The 14418-nt window shown below is 47.7% G+C and overlaps 1 protein-coding gene across 2 annotated transcripts in view; it reads left to right on the top strand.

Moving 5' to 3' along the window:
• The window catches only part of LOC118779088 (S-adenosylhomocysteine hydrolase-like protein 1), a 39629-nt gene that overhangs the window by 5635 nt on the left and 19576 nt on the right, over window positions 1-14418 (top strand). Inside the window, exon 1 of one of the 2 annotated variants that reach the window (XM_036530973.1) lies at window positions 9803-10016. The exons of the other annotated variant lie outside the window; for it this stretch is intronic. Within the exon in view, the coding sequence (XP_036386866.1) occupies window positions 9996-10016 (21 nt within the window). The 5' untranslated portion in view covers window positions 9803-9995. Of the gene's footprint in view, window positions 1-9802; window positions 10017-14418 lie in introns of those variants that run through there. 2 annotated transcript variants of the gene reach the window in all.

Genomic DNA, 14418 nt, shown 5'->3' with positions numbered 1-14418 from the left:
CTAGCAACGAGACAGAGACAAGCAGGGAAGATATAGGGCTGGGCTGACGAGGTGATGGGAAGCAGGTGGGCAGGCAGGCAGTTGGCGGTGATCTGGCAATTAGGTGGGCGGGGACCGGGCGGAGAGAGCGGGGCAGGGCTGGAGCGCGAAGGAAAACAAAAGCACATGGACACACATAGACAGACAGGGGACAGCAACAGCTAGGGGGCAGGAGCACTGACAGTGTTGTTCAAGGAGTTCTGGGGTTAGCTGTACCCCATGCTGAAGACTCCTAGCTCATGCTCTGCGGTTTGCTGTAAAGACAGCATCGCTTTGAAAAGATGAATATTTTGGGACGTTTTCTGTGCTTTCACATGGACAGCGCCGCTCCTGTTATTGTGGATGGAAAGTCCTTTGTTGTGGGATGAATCATGCATCAAATCATTAAAATTCAGTTCTTTTTCACATTATAATTCTGACACTTTTTACAAAAAAAAGATCTGGCCTCAGAGTTTGTTGCATTAAATTTACATGGCATCTCATTACCAGCTGCAGAGTCTAAATCTAGAGATTGAGCTGCGTGCTGACTTCCTGAGGCCTGCTTCCTGTGAGGCTGCAGTTCTGCCGCTGAGGTTCCCGTTTCTAGGCTCTTGGCAGAAGCAATGATTTCTGCAAACGCAAAGAGAGACGTGACTCACTTCGAGGTACCCTCCTCTTCGGTGTCTTTCCGCACTAGAGATTGCCACTGGGGCATCCATCAAGTTCCCTTCCAAGTGTTTTGGACAAGGAAGTCGCTGTAACGGTTAAAAATGGAGTCATGTTACATAAGCCACGTACCAACTTCCAAAAAGAAAGACAAAATACATTTATGCACCTGTTTTCACTCAAAATGGAATAGGCTATGCTTTTCATATAAAAAATACAGTACATGACATTATTTTTGAGTTGTAAATGATGTATACTAAAGTGTACGTCTTGAATAAATCTTGAATTCAATTTTGTAGGAAAATATTGCATTTTACGTCACATAACTTTTCTGTGATGGTTCACAGGACATTTCTAATTCAGACTGTGGCCTTGGCTGGTTCCCCCCCAGCTATCCATCCCTGCTCCCAATGGCGGCTTGTCTTGATGTGAGTCATTCATTTCCCCTGATAGCACTAAAGTATAGGGCTGTAGCCGGTGCTGAGCGGGCGGTGGGGGAGATTGGATCCCGCCTTTGTACTGCGGTGGGAAAGGCTCTCCGCTCTCCGGAGATCCAGGGCCGCGTTGCCATGCTATCAATTAGGACCGCGGCCTTGTCTTTTCCAGGGGCGAAGTCCAGCTCGTTCCTCACAGGGGTGGAGGACGTTCTAGGGGGTCAGGCCCGGGAGGAATGCTGATTTGCTGCCTGGGTCACGGGGAGTGAGGAGACGTGGACATGCAGTGAATAAAGAGTAGATCTCCCCAACACCCCCCCCCCCCTTACCGCCCCTCTTCTCCTCCCACAACATGAGAGTGGCTCAGAGACTGCAGCTGCACATTGCTCTTTGAGCGGTGAATTAGGACAATAGACTCCACTTTCTGTCGCCCGTCTCCGCTCTGACCTCATGCTTACCTAACAGGCAGCAATCACGCGGGCTTTCAGCTCACAGCTTCAAATAAAAGCCTTTTACTGAATAACCCTTGAAATGTCATGTCGCCGCCCGGGTCCTCTGACAGGCAGTCTCCGCTGTGAGAAAACGGCTCGTGATTTGCCGCTCCGGGCCTCTTTGTTTCGAGGGGAAAAGCGAACCCGCAGGAACAGCGGGAGTGGATGTGTGCGCGTTACGCAAGGCGGAGGTGTAATTTCACCGAGTGTCAGGCGATTGCGCGGCCCGGTGTTGTTGCAGCAGGATCCCCCCCCACAGCACCGCGGCTGAAGTGGGCGAGCGGAGGAGCGTGGGAGCCGACCCCTCGGCTCGCGTGGGCACTCTCCAGCACCGCTCCGCGCTTCGCACTTCACCGGGCGGTTACGCAACGCAGCCACGGGGAGCCCGTCTCCGTTTCAGCCTCCCGGTTCGTTTGGTGAGGCAGGAGCGGGAAAGAGGAGAGGGAGGAGCTGCATGTTAGGCCCCGTCTCACCCCAGCCTCTGTACTAGAGCTGGGGAGCAGCAAATGCGATCCCTAAGCAACCACACTCTCCAGCCAAGGCTCTTTACTGCACTACATGTCACATAACGCACTGGGAGAGCAAACGGCAAATGGAGGATAGGGGCATCCCACACAGGTCATCTTAGTGACGCCTAGACCCTGGGCGAGTAGTGAGACGAGGGAACCCTTGCCAGCGAAACGCACCCTACCCCAGCAGAACGAAGCCTGTTGGGAGCCACTCAGGAGCTCCTGCGTTCAGCATATGTTTATTTTCATCCTTTTTGAATGAAGTAAATGTTGTTGTCTTGTGACAGGACCATGGCAAAAGGCTTTTTTTCTAGGAAAAAATAATTTGTATTTGTCTTTTTTTACACAAACAGTCAGGATTTTATGTTTCTGTTGGAGCGTAGAGTGAATTATGGTTTCTGCAGAAAGGCAGGTGTTTGAAAAGACATCCTTGGAAAAGTGTCTGGCTGCACCAAGCGCACATGATGTCAGCCCTGATTCTTTATATATGCTTTATTTTTCCAACTATGCACCTTTCCTGGGTTTTGAAGCATACTGTGTGCCTTTAAGAGCAGTGAATTAAGTGTACGTGGTTTAAAGCCTGATTGCCTACCTCCTCCTCTATCTACCTTTGTCACCCTTCCTCCCACCCTACCTTTCTCCCATCTCCAAATCTCTCTCTCCTCCTCTCCTTGCCTGTCAGCTATCCTGTGGCTCTCCCTGTATCTTTCCCTCCCACGTTCTCTTGATCCCTCTTCCATCTCTCTCTCGATCTCTATCGCTCTGTCCCACTCTGTGTCTCATCCTTTCTGTCGTTCTTCCTGCCGGTTTTCCTATATCACTCTGTCTCCCTCCCACATCCTCTCTTTCTCTCACCCCCATCTCTGTCTGTCTCTCTCCTTCTCTCTCAGCCCTACATTTCTCTCTCTCTCAGTCACTCATTCTCTCTCAGTCTCATCTCTCTCTTCTGTTCTCTCCCCTCAGTGGGTGTGGGGTTCCATTGAGTGCCCTGCATTCCTGACAGAGGGGCTCCTAGTAATGGCTGTTTTCTCAGGCCCCCCCCTGCAGGAATGTCAGAACCTCATTTTGTTCCCGCTGGGACGGGACAGTGGGAGACAGTGGGAAATCCAAGCGGGGCTGGCTTGAGTTTCTGCTTTTCTTCATGAAGTGCCAATCAGTTTGTCTGCAACTTGTGTAAACGGGCTTACCCCTATTTTGATGCACTCCAGGGCAAGGATTTTGTTTGAGTACAAAGACTTTATATAACCAGAAAGTATCAAAAGTCCGTCAGAGAGCCCAGGCAGAAATTGACTTTGATTATTTAGCTGGCAGTAAGTCTGTTTACTTGGATATCTCATTTTGGACCCCTGGAAGAGTGGAAGTGTCGAGTTTTGGTTCACATGGACCACAGCACCAGCACAGAGATCCAGTTTTCAGTTTTGCATGAGTACTGACTGCATTAATGGAGGAATAATGTATTTGTCCGATCCACGGAGACCCCACTTTATTACAAAACAAACAGCAGAACTATAGAATAACACATCTCTTCAGGAGCAACCAAATCTCTCTCTCTGTGACAGAAAAGGACTGTTCGTCCAGTGTACACACTGAAACAGACAGCCTCTATGGTCCTAAAGAACCTTTTTTCTTTCTCAACATCTCTTTACTGTGATGAATTCGATCTGTTTTTATATTCAATCAGTGCAGAGAGCAACATGCCTAAAGTAGGGCGTGATTGATGTAGGAATTCTGCAGTATGCCTTATGTTGCGCTAAGAACACTGACCCGACTGACCACCTTCACTTTAGACATTTATCTCGATTGGCCCTCTGGCTGAACCTGTCAGTCATGCCAGTACTGTGATGGACTGGTAGTCTAGGGCAGGATCGAGCACAGCTCATCTGTGGACAAAGGAGGCCAGGCCATCCACCAGGAAGTCCCACGAACTTTAGCCAGTGTCATAAAAGATGCCACTCCCACTTCACTCATCATGGGAAGTTGCAAAATGCCTTAATCTAGTGGTGCGCCGGGTACGACTGGGCCAACACCAGAGCCCCTCACTCCAGGGTGACTGACGTAGAACAGTGCATTGTTTTTCTGTCATCTACAAACTTAACTTCTTACTAATGAAAATTTCATGCTGGTGTGCTTAAAGTACACTCAGCGTTTCATTTGTAAGTCACGTTCCAATGCAACGTGCACGAAACGCAGTCGTGAAGCATGAGGTGATGTCAGTGTGGAAATAAATATTCATTGAACACCGCCTCCGGGACCATTGAGCTGTCAATAAACGGCATTATTTATGCATGTCGCATTCTAATTCTCGCATTCTAGAGCTATACACATAAGTTGACTTTTTTGTAGCATCTTTAAAACAATACATGTATAAGTTGGTGCAGAGAGATTTTGGGAAAAGATTGCCATGAGTTTGATGGCTGAGGAACAGTGAAATGCTGCAGTAAAGAATGAACGGTGTTCCAATGCGGTGGGATTGTCTAAGTTTAGGCCATGACTTTTCCCCGGTCCCTGCTTCTGTCAGTGAGTTGAATGAGGAGAGACTAGCTGCACCCCTAGATCCTCATAAACCTGTGAAACTGATGGGGAAAAAACAGAGGAAATGCCGAGCTATTGTGCTGTAAAAGGAATGTGGTAGAACCAGGGTTTTGACAGGGAAGCTATGAATGACCCGGAAAACCACATTCTTAGATGCCTTAGAAACAGGTGCAGGCAGAGACTACAGGGTGTTCAGGCACAAATGATACGTTCCCAGTGGGTATAATATAAAGACACTTCATAACTCAGCTGGACACACACTGTTAGTCTGGTGAATATTTTTTTTGGTAAAATAACCAGCTGTAACCAGCAATAACCATCTACTTAGGAACAGAGGAATTGCTGCAGACTGTGGAAAATGGAAAATGCACGAAGCAAAAATTAAACGCTATCTGGCACACGCTGTTTTAGTTGTTCCGCCAGCTGTTCAGCGCTGGCGGTCAGCTCGTTAGGCCGGCAGGGAGAGGTAAATGTCACACCTGCTATCAGGGGCTCGAAGCGACGCTCATCTCAACAGCGAGCGCCGGCAGGGCCGAAAGCGATCCTTTGTGTGCGGTCCGACGTTTGAGGATCAAGAGGAAAGCAGAGCTGAAAAATCACACCGCCGCTTTCCTCTGCTTGCGCGCGGCTCCCGTGGGCTTCGGACTCTTTGATTATCAATGCCTTTATTTTACAGCCTCTTGGAGCTGACGGGGAAAAAAGTCTGTGCTAGTCGCCAATAGTCTGTTTCAGTTGTTAACTGTGCTAAAATTAGACTGGTAAAATTAGTATCCCAGTGGGAATACAGATGCCTGTCTGTCGGTGCGGGCCTTTAAGATGCTAATAAGATGCATCTTATTTATTAGTTATGATTTCATTTTAAAATAATTTGCAAACCATACGCAGACTGGTATTTTCATAACACTTTTCATTTAGGTCTAAAGGAGTCTGTGGTAAAATGTAAATATATTCATTAAAAAGTAGCAGAAGTCCAAATGGACAAATGTCTGTTTTAGTTGAGTATATTGAGCATATTTTTAAAAACTGTTTGAAAGGTATTTCAAACTGTTGCTGTGGTTGTTTATTTAAATTCTACAACCAGCTGGCTACCTGTTTGTTGTTATGAAATATGTTAATACTTAATAAATAGTAACGCACTTATCAACTTATCTAATTGTATTAACAGCCCTTTAAATGAGATTAACTGTGACACTTTACTTAATCTTCCTGTGCTCCTTAAGGGCTTCCCAGGCTGGTGTTAATTTGAACTTCCTCATGACTTAATTTCCCCTTAAGGTAAAGAAATCATTTCCCTATGAGGACTATTTTTGTCAAATTGCTTTCAAGGCCTAACCCCAGCCTCAGAACAAACCATTTTATTCTGAATTTATTAGAAACACCTTCTTGTTTAAGTAACCCAAATTACAATAAAACAATTTTAACAGTGTAACTGTGTAACATATTTAATGATTAACGTGATTAACAATTAACATTAGTAACGAGTCAGAGGTTTGATTTAAGGCCAGTAATTCTTCCACGAAGTCCACACAGTATCAAGTGCCTTTTATATTAATAAAAGAAAAAACAAGTCTCAAGTGAGGGGGCTGTCACTTAAAAAGCACTTGCGATAAACAGAGACATTTTATGTCCTATTCAAACGTTCCCTCAGTTGCAGGTTCTTAAAATGAAATATTACCCTTCTTTATTAGTGTTCTTGTTGTTAAGTGTGATTCCAAGTGAAGCTTTCAGGTAAACTGAAAGGTCGTTGCCAACCAAAAAAAAAGCAGCCCCCGCGCTGGGCTAGGCTGAGGGTTAGGATTTAGGAAATGCCAGCAGATGAGCGGACGGCGGGTGTTGTGCACTTCAGGTTTGGCCCATAAAGCAATAACTGTGCGCAGCAACTCCCTGAGAGTCCGTGAGAGCCGGCCTTAGATCACGCCCGAGCCACAGCTGTGAAAGTTCGACAGAGGGAGAAGGCTGGGAATGCGTTCACATCCACGACAGTGGGGCTGCTTATTAAAAGAACAAACTCTCATTTAAAGCACGCACTGGACCCATCGTGTTCTGGAAACACAGTTGACTATCCCTTTAAAAAAAAGCATGGAATGCGACCTTTAGATTTCCTTTCAGTTGCGTTTGTGAGATGTGATACAAGCTCTTCAGTAGATTTGAGAGGAAATGATAAATCAGCTACTCTGACCATTTAATGACTGTACTTCTTACATCGTGGGCAGTGAGCAGCTCACTCATACAGCTCAGTTTTTCTTGCCGTGATTTAAAGGAATCAAGTTGTCCACCCGGGGCGAAGAACCTGCAGCCGTTGGGTTCAGTCCAGTGCTATAACCGGTAACCACAGTTTGAGAGGCGTGTGCATGTCCTGAATAGAACAATGCCCAGTCCTCGGTACCACTTGCCAGAATTGTCTGACACATGAAGATAGTCCTTTAGCATGGAAAATAGCTGTAGCACATTTCTCTGTGTCCCATCTGCTGGATATCTGAGTCAGTGGGCAGAACCTACTGCTGTTTAACTCATAACTCAACCAGTCAAACCTGTGGTGGTTAACACTAGCCCTCAGGTGTCCAATTTCTGTGAAATTCAGAGGCACCTCTCAGCAATTACTGCTGGGATAACTGGACTTGACCAGTTACCTGGTTAATAACCTGAGGAAAGATCAGAGATCACTGAGGTTCTCAGAGGCAGGAATCGCTCATCTTATGCAAACACGTGCGCACACACACGCTCTCCGAGCTAAACGTGAGAAGAAGGGAAGGAGGTTATTTGAGGAAACGAGATTCTCGTGCTGATCCCCTTGACGGTTGAAACGCTGTCAGGACTCACCGCTCGCACTCGGCGCTTGGGCTCCCCGCTCACTCGCTCACTCTGCTGACGGCGTTGTGGGTGAAACGTGTCACGGCTCCTGAGTGTTCGACCTCCGGGGGCGGGGGAAGGGGGGGGGGGGGGCCCCCAGTCGTTTTCGATAGCATGGAGCGAAAAATGGCAAAAAGCTGTGAAATGTGACATGTCCCCACAGACTCCTATGGAACATTTTTCGTTTATTTATTTTTTTCCCCTTCCAGAGCCGTCTCGCTATCCCGTAACTCTTTTAACCAGCCGTCTCCGTACACAGAATATCTCCATTCTACCTGTCAGCACACTGCCTGTGCATTTTCTGGATGTCGCCACTCCCCCCCCTCCCTCTCAAGGGATCCATCGTGGTTGTTTGGTAAAGGTAAAGATGTCACTCTCAGGGTCCGACTGCTCTCCCATTCCGCATGTTCGCACTTTTACGTCTGAGGGCGTGAGCCGTACTCGACCTCTGGCGCATCCAGGTTCGCGGGCGGTGTGTGCGAGGCCCGTGAGAACGGGATCTGCCCCTATCGGCCTGTTTTCCGCAACACCTGCGTGACGGATTGTCTGATTTGGGGATTAATGCGCCGTCACGGGAAGCGTCACTGAGACGGCCACCGCTCCGCTCTGCAGAGGGTGACCCACATGTCACGGACAGCACACGCCCTGTGTAAGGCATGCCAAGTCCTGTTCCCAGATAACACCCCAGCCCTGGAGACTTCTACTGCCACTGAAACACTTCATTCTGCTAATTACTGCCTTGGTTTAAAATACTTTCTCAGTCTTCCCAGTTCTGAGATTGTCTTTTAAATACCTGGAAAACCTTCTCGATTGTCAATACCTTCTGTGGCTGTGTGGCTATAGGAAAGATTGTGTCTGTCATTCACTCATTGGCTAGATAGACTGGTGGGGTGGGAAACCCAAAGTAAGGACAGCGAAATTGTTTACCACAATGTGGCAAAGTAATCCACCAACATGATGCACTGAAATCCCTGAGAAGATCTTGTTCTTTTTTATATTTCCCCCTCAAAACCATTGAAGATTACAGCCTGCATTTCTCCAGGTTTCATTACACGGTAGTGGGCAGGGTTCATACGTATATATATATATTTATCAAGAACAAAAACCAGGTTCTGTCATTGCTCAATGTTACAAGAAAAAAACTTACCACCCGCACAGGAAGCTGTAAACGGGGTCGAGTGCTCTAAAGGAGTGCAAATGCAGAAATAATGATATTACCACTTGTGTGCAGTAAAAATGTACAGTGCACTTGATTCAGAATCGATTAGTCTGCAGAGGTAGGCCATTCATCAGAACACCACAGAGCTTTTATTCTTCCATAATCTCATAAATTCATTTCTGTTTGATGCAAACGTTTGGATGGTATGCTGACATCGCAGATCACAAGATCATTTTTTGACAAGAATTATTTGTGTTGCTGCAATTAAAATGATTAAAACATTGCCCTGCGTTCGGACGTGGGATTCGATTCCCTAAAAACACCAAACCAGGTCATGTTCGGGCTGGGTTTCTTCACCAAGCTGCCACTTAGCACCTGCTTTCTTCCCACGGTTTCCGACCAACAGCTTGAGGATTATCCGAAAACGGTTTTATTTTCTGGCCATTTCTGTCAATAACAAGCCATGAAAAAAAAATCGCATGTGTGTTTTGATCTTTAATCCAGCTTTGTGAAAAGAAAAGACCGGAAAAGTGACATTTTTCACAGCATTTGCCCTTTGAATGGCCCGGCCCCGCCGTGCGGGGGAAGCGTCCGGTGAGCGTGCTCTGCGGTGGGGAAATTGGCCGGCAGGCGCAGGTATTAGCGGTGTGGGATTAAGTGGCTAATGACCCCGTGGCCAGCTCTAAACCTGTTCTTTTACACACAGTGTCCGCCTGCTAGCACCCTCCCACACCCACCTGCATCAGTGACTCTGCCAGGTCTTTTGAAGTGTGTGTGTGTGTGTGTGTGTGGGGGGGGGGGAGGTATTTGCCTGGAAGGGTGAGGGTGGGGTGTATTTTTAGACTGGAAGTTGATTCGGTGGGTGGGTGGAGGAGGGGGGAGGGTGGCGGCAGCGGAAGCCCTCTGATGCTTTTAGGCTTAACGGAAGCAGGATTTTTAATTCCCCTTTGAATCCTTTTCTGTCGGCGCGCCGCCCTCGAGCCCACGGGGCGGGCGGGCTCGGGGGCTCTGCCACACCGGCCAGATTAAGAGGGGGACGGGAGGTGCCGAAGGGGGGAACGGGGGCGTCCCGAAACGGTGCGAGAGAGCGCACAAGCCCCAAAGAGGCAGAGAGGGAGGGAGAGAGGGAGAGGGAGAGGGAGAGAGAGAGAGAGAGAGAGAGAGCATGAGTGAGCAGCGGTGTTGTAGGAAAGAGGGAGCAGAGAGGGGGCTGGTCAGGTGTCACAGCCCTCTTTCCCCCTGGCCTACAGATTACCATGATAACGCCTGCTGGATGTAAAAACACGCAGGAGAGGTGCTCCCGGGCTGGAGAGGCACAGAGCTGCAACAGGGAACCATGGCACAGAGGCAGGGCCGGGTGAGTGAGGCTGGCAGGGGAGCGAGGTGGGGGCGGGGTGGGGGGCCGTGGTGTGGGGGGCCACCGGGTGGGTTGGGGGGGGGGGGGGGGGGGGGGGGGACACGGGCACACATCGTGGTGAGGGACTTCGCCCGCTGTGGTTTTCGTGTGTGGCTGTGTTTTAGAAACCGGTTCCTTTAGCGCAGCACTCGGCTGGCTTTGTGTGTTCCCTGTGCGGTTTGACATTTGATTCAGACAACTTTTCACAGGCTGGATGTTTTAGGCAGCACGCTGCACAGCATGGCAGAAGGTCACTGCATTTCTTTTCATGTTCGTTGTATAGAACTGTGTAGTGAAAAGGCAGCTGGTCTGCAGTGCTGTCAGTATGGGGGGGGGGGGGGGTTGCTTACTTTATTCATCACATTTTTTTGCAGAGAGAAGAGTAACCTCTCTCCATAGTCAAGGTACTGAGGAGATTCTTTGCAGTTTTGTAGACTTTCTCTTGTATTATTCAGTAGGGAAAACTCTCTGCCTGCTTTCTGTTGGAGTGGCATGTCCACGTCTCTTGCTGTGCTCCTGTTACGCAGCTTTTCGTACAAACGTCTGGCGAACACAATATAACGTGGACAGGGGATGGCAGCACGGTTTGGACTTCAGCCTCACAAGGCAATGCCCGTAGGGATGTGCTTTTATAGCCAGGAGGGTAGTACACAGCGCACAGCATTGGTGGTGGGGTGGTGTGTGTAATTCTGAAGGTTAAGCAGTTTACCCTTAAGCCGAGTCAGAAGCTGATAAATCAGGTTCCAGAACATTGTCTGCTAAAATTTCCCAGCGGTTGGACTCCCCTCCTCTTGTGTTTATTAAAGATAAAAAAACAGGACTTTTAGGAGAGCCTGCCACACCCTTGAAAAGAATCAATTCCCGGTCTCCTTTGCGTGCATCAGAATGTAAGATTATCTGAAAGATTCAATATAACTCTGTGCCCGGTACATTGAATTGGTGAATAACTGCAGGAGGCAGCCAGAGTTTCTTTTTGTAAGGCGGTAATAGGATATCTCATTCTCATGCATGGCGTGAAGGAGAGGGGGCTGGCCGGTCACTGGGAGAGAGGGAAAGAGAGAGGGGGAGGGAGGAGGGAATAAGCGAGAGAGAGGAAGAGAGGGAAGGAGAAGGTGGGAGAGGGACAGAAGGTGGAAGAGAGAGGGAGAGGGAAGGAGTAAGCATGGAAGGGAAAGAGAGATGGGGCAGAGAGAAGAGAGACTGGGGTACAGAGAGAATTGAGAGAGACTGGGGAAGATAGAAGGTGAGAGAGAGTCATAAAAGACTGTGTACAGCATGCCTGGAGCCTGGGGATAGGACTCAAGTGAAGTCCTGATGTGAAACTACGCATCGGTGCCAAGCTAAAGCTCTTGGGTTAATGTATACCGCCAGGCTGCCAAAGCGTTTTGCAGGCACGGTGCCCTTTCTTTCGGACTGCAGCGTTCACACTTTGATTCCTCAAGTGCTGTGCATCAGAGCAAGGTGTTGAACAACAACACAGCTCTCAATCTCGCGCTTAGCAAAACTCCCAGCACTCACATAGAGCCAGCCAGGTCATCTGGCCTGTTAAATCTGTGGCTTGGGGAAAGGAGCGCTGCACCGAGATCAGGAGATGCATTCGAAAAATTTAATGACTTATTAATGAGCAGCCAGCCAGATGGTCAGCCCTGTGGAATCGGGGGAAGTGGAGAAGGACCCAAACTAGAGCATTGTGGGTAATTTTCAAGGTCTGCGTGTTCCCTAGAAAGATCCACACAAGGGGCTACGCACTTAAACTTGCCTCTCTGGCATTCAGTGTATTGCCGTAAATAATTCACACCAACCTTTTACTTGTGTACCTGGTGTCACAGGACAACAAAGAAGCTTGTACAAAATGTTGAAAATTGCACATCCTTAGTAGTTCTTGAATGCTGTACTTGCCTAGTTCACATCAGTACTTGTATCAGCTAGTATTTATAGTAAACAAAGACTTGATTCTGTGGAGTAAGCATGAACTTTTTCTGTGAACTGCCAGCTATGTGAATTGCTCATGGACAGATAAAGACAAGTTCACCCAGAATTCCCAGAGTCCCAAATCTACAGTGTACAAAGAAAGAACTGCAGCTTTCGTGGAATAATATTAAATGTGCAGAGGAATGTTAGTTAAGAGGGTAGTCTGAAAGTGTTGACGGTAAGTTGACGAATGTCCAGGTATTTGGTTAATCGTTAATGGCTGGACAGCATAAGGGTTTAAAAGAATGATAAACATTTTCAGAAAGGAAAAAAAAGTTGTGCTTTTCCTCCCAGCCTTCAGAAGTTAAAATTCGTACTCAAATCCCTAATGTAACTTACCAAGGTTATCCATGAGGCCTCATTATTTCACTTTTAGCCACAAAATACACAGAAGGCAGGGGTGAGTGGGTGTTTGACTGACGTAACTCTTGTTAGCGTGAACACAATACTACTGCAGGTGTCTAGTGTGCAGCGCTCCGAAGACCATGCACCTGCACTTGCCGGTGCGTCCACCCCCTCCCTCACCCGAGAGACTGCGCCGAGTCCATTTGTATCAGATTAAACTGCCTTTTCAAATCTGATTTCTTGACACTGGTCAAACCAAACAGCTCATTCGGGGGAATCAGCCTTAGGAGGCAGGGCTTGTGCCGGGAGTGTGCATTTCGATAACACTAATGGGGAGGGTGAAGCTACAGTTTGGTCCCTTAAAAAAATGGAGAGATTATCTCCGAGCTGAAAATTCCCCCTTTCTTTTTAGTAGAATATGGCATAGACTGGGACTTAAGGAAATAAGGAAATAAGAACACTTCCAAAGCTATGGTTTGTTTGCTCAATTTTATCCATGCTTCTGAAGGGCCTTAAATTCAGCAATATTTTTAGTGTCGTGCCGTTGATAAATTACCCTGGAAATACACTCACAACTTTAGAATGTTGTGAGTGATATTTGAAGAGATTTATGTTTGAATTGCAGAACTTCAGTTGTAAAAGACTACTTTTGAAATGGGCTGATGGAAAAAGCTTCTAGCAGCCCTTGTTGACAGGCAGTGTTTATGCAATTGTTGTGTGATCGTTTCAGATTAGTCCCCATCCTGGCATCCGACCACTTTTTCACAGCGACGGAGCCTGCTTGACATTTTAGTCGAATCCAGACTAACCCTCAGATTACTGCAGAGCCTCGGGCTAATTGCGCTCTCAGGAACTGCAAACCCCTGCTGTGGCAGGGCCGTGGAACCTCTGACATTTGCTTCAAACCAACAAGCTGGTTTCCATTTAACCCCACTCAGCTGCGTTTTAACGCAGCGGTCGTTTCCTCAATTCTGCTGAACAGGCAGCATTTCCACTTGTGTTAGCTCACATTTAGCACGGATGATCCATTTGTATGGACCGGCCTCTCACTGTAGCAGGTCATGTAAAGCGCCTTGATGTGAGGCAGTGCAAAGGGCACAAAGGGCAGTGCCCCACCTGGGAGCTGAACCTGCAACCCTTTAAATTGTAACCCCGCTGTACCACGCGCTGCCACCGTGCACGTGGCTCCCTGATGCACTCTGCTCTATTTCTGTCTGTTTAGTCTGTCATTTCTCCAGAGCCCGTGTATGTGTGTGTGTGTGTGCGTGTGTGTCTGTGTGTCTGTGTGTCTGGTCAGCTGTCTGGCCCCCGCTGCAGCTGTTTTCCAGTAAACACATTTAAGTCGTTCACAGCCCCACTGTCTAAACTTCGGGGGCCCGCAGTGCTCCAGGCCAGGCTTGTGGAGAGCAAGGAAATGAAAATGATGGGAGTCCAAGTCCCTTACACAGGAACTCCAAATCCATCCCTCACTTCATACACAACTCACAAGTATGACACTGCCGGATATACCCTCATTCAGAATATTATTATTCTGTACAGGCACTCTCTGACCTTTATGAAAATGGCGCATGTGCCTAGTGAAATAGCCATAGCACATGCTGATTATGACATATAGTAAATGGGTCTAAGGGTTGTAAGACCTCGTACGTGCTTGGATCCTATGGAGGCACAGCTAATGCAAAGTGTCTGTAAACAGAGGCGTGCAAAACATTTTCGTAAAGCAGTGCTGGAAATGAAAAGCTGTTACGCTTTTTTAAACTAGAGGATCAAAATCAAGGACAGCACAGATAGAGTTTAGGCTTGCCCTGAGCTCAGCAGTGTCCAGGTTGAATGAAAACAGGTGAATCATATATATGAAAAGCTATCACCATTGTTGGAGGTTTAAATGGACCACAGAAACTTTTGTATTTCCCCTGCCAGACCGTTAGAACTGAGTGCTGGGTTTCATGTTCACATGAAGGCCATGGTTTGTGTAGAGAGTATTCATATAAATGGGACTGTACACACGGCATTCTTTCCTGTTTGAATGAAGCAGTTCTGCGGATGG

The sequence above is a fragment of the Megalops cyprinoides genome, chromosome 6 (genome assembly GCF_013368585.1).
Source record: "Megalops cyprinoides isolate fMegCyp1 chromosome 6, fMegCyp1.pri, whole genome shotgun sequence".
Taxonomy (NCBI): Eukaryota; Metazoa; Chordata; class Actinopteri; order Elopiformes; family Megalopidae; genus Megalops; species Megalops cyprinoides.
This window is presented reverse-complemented; position numbering and strand designations above follow the sequence as displayed.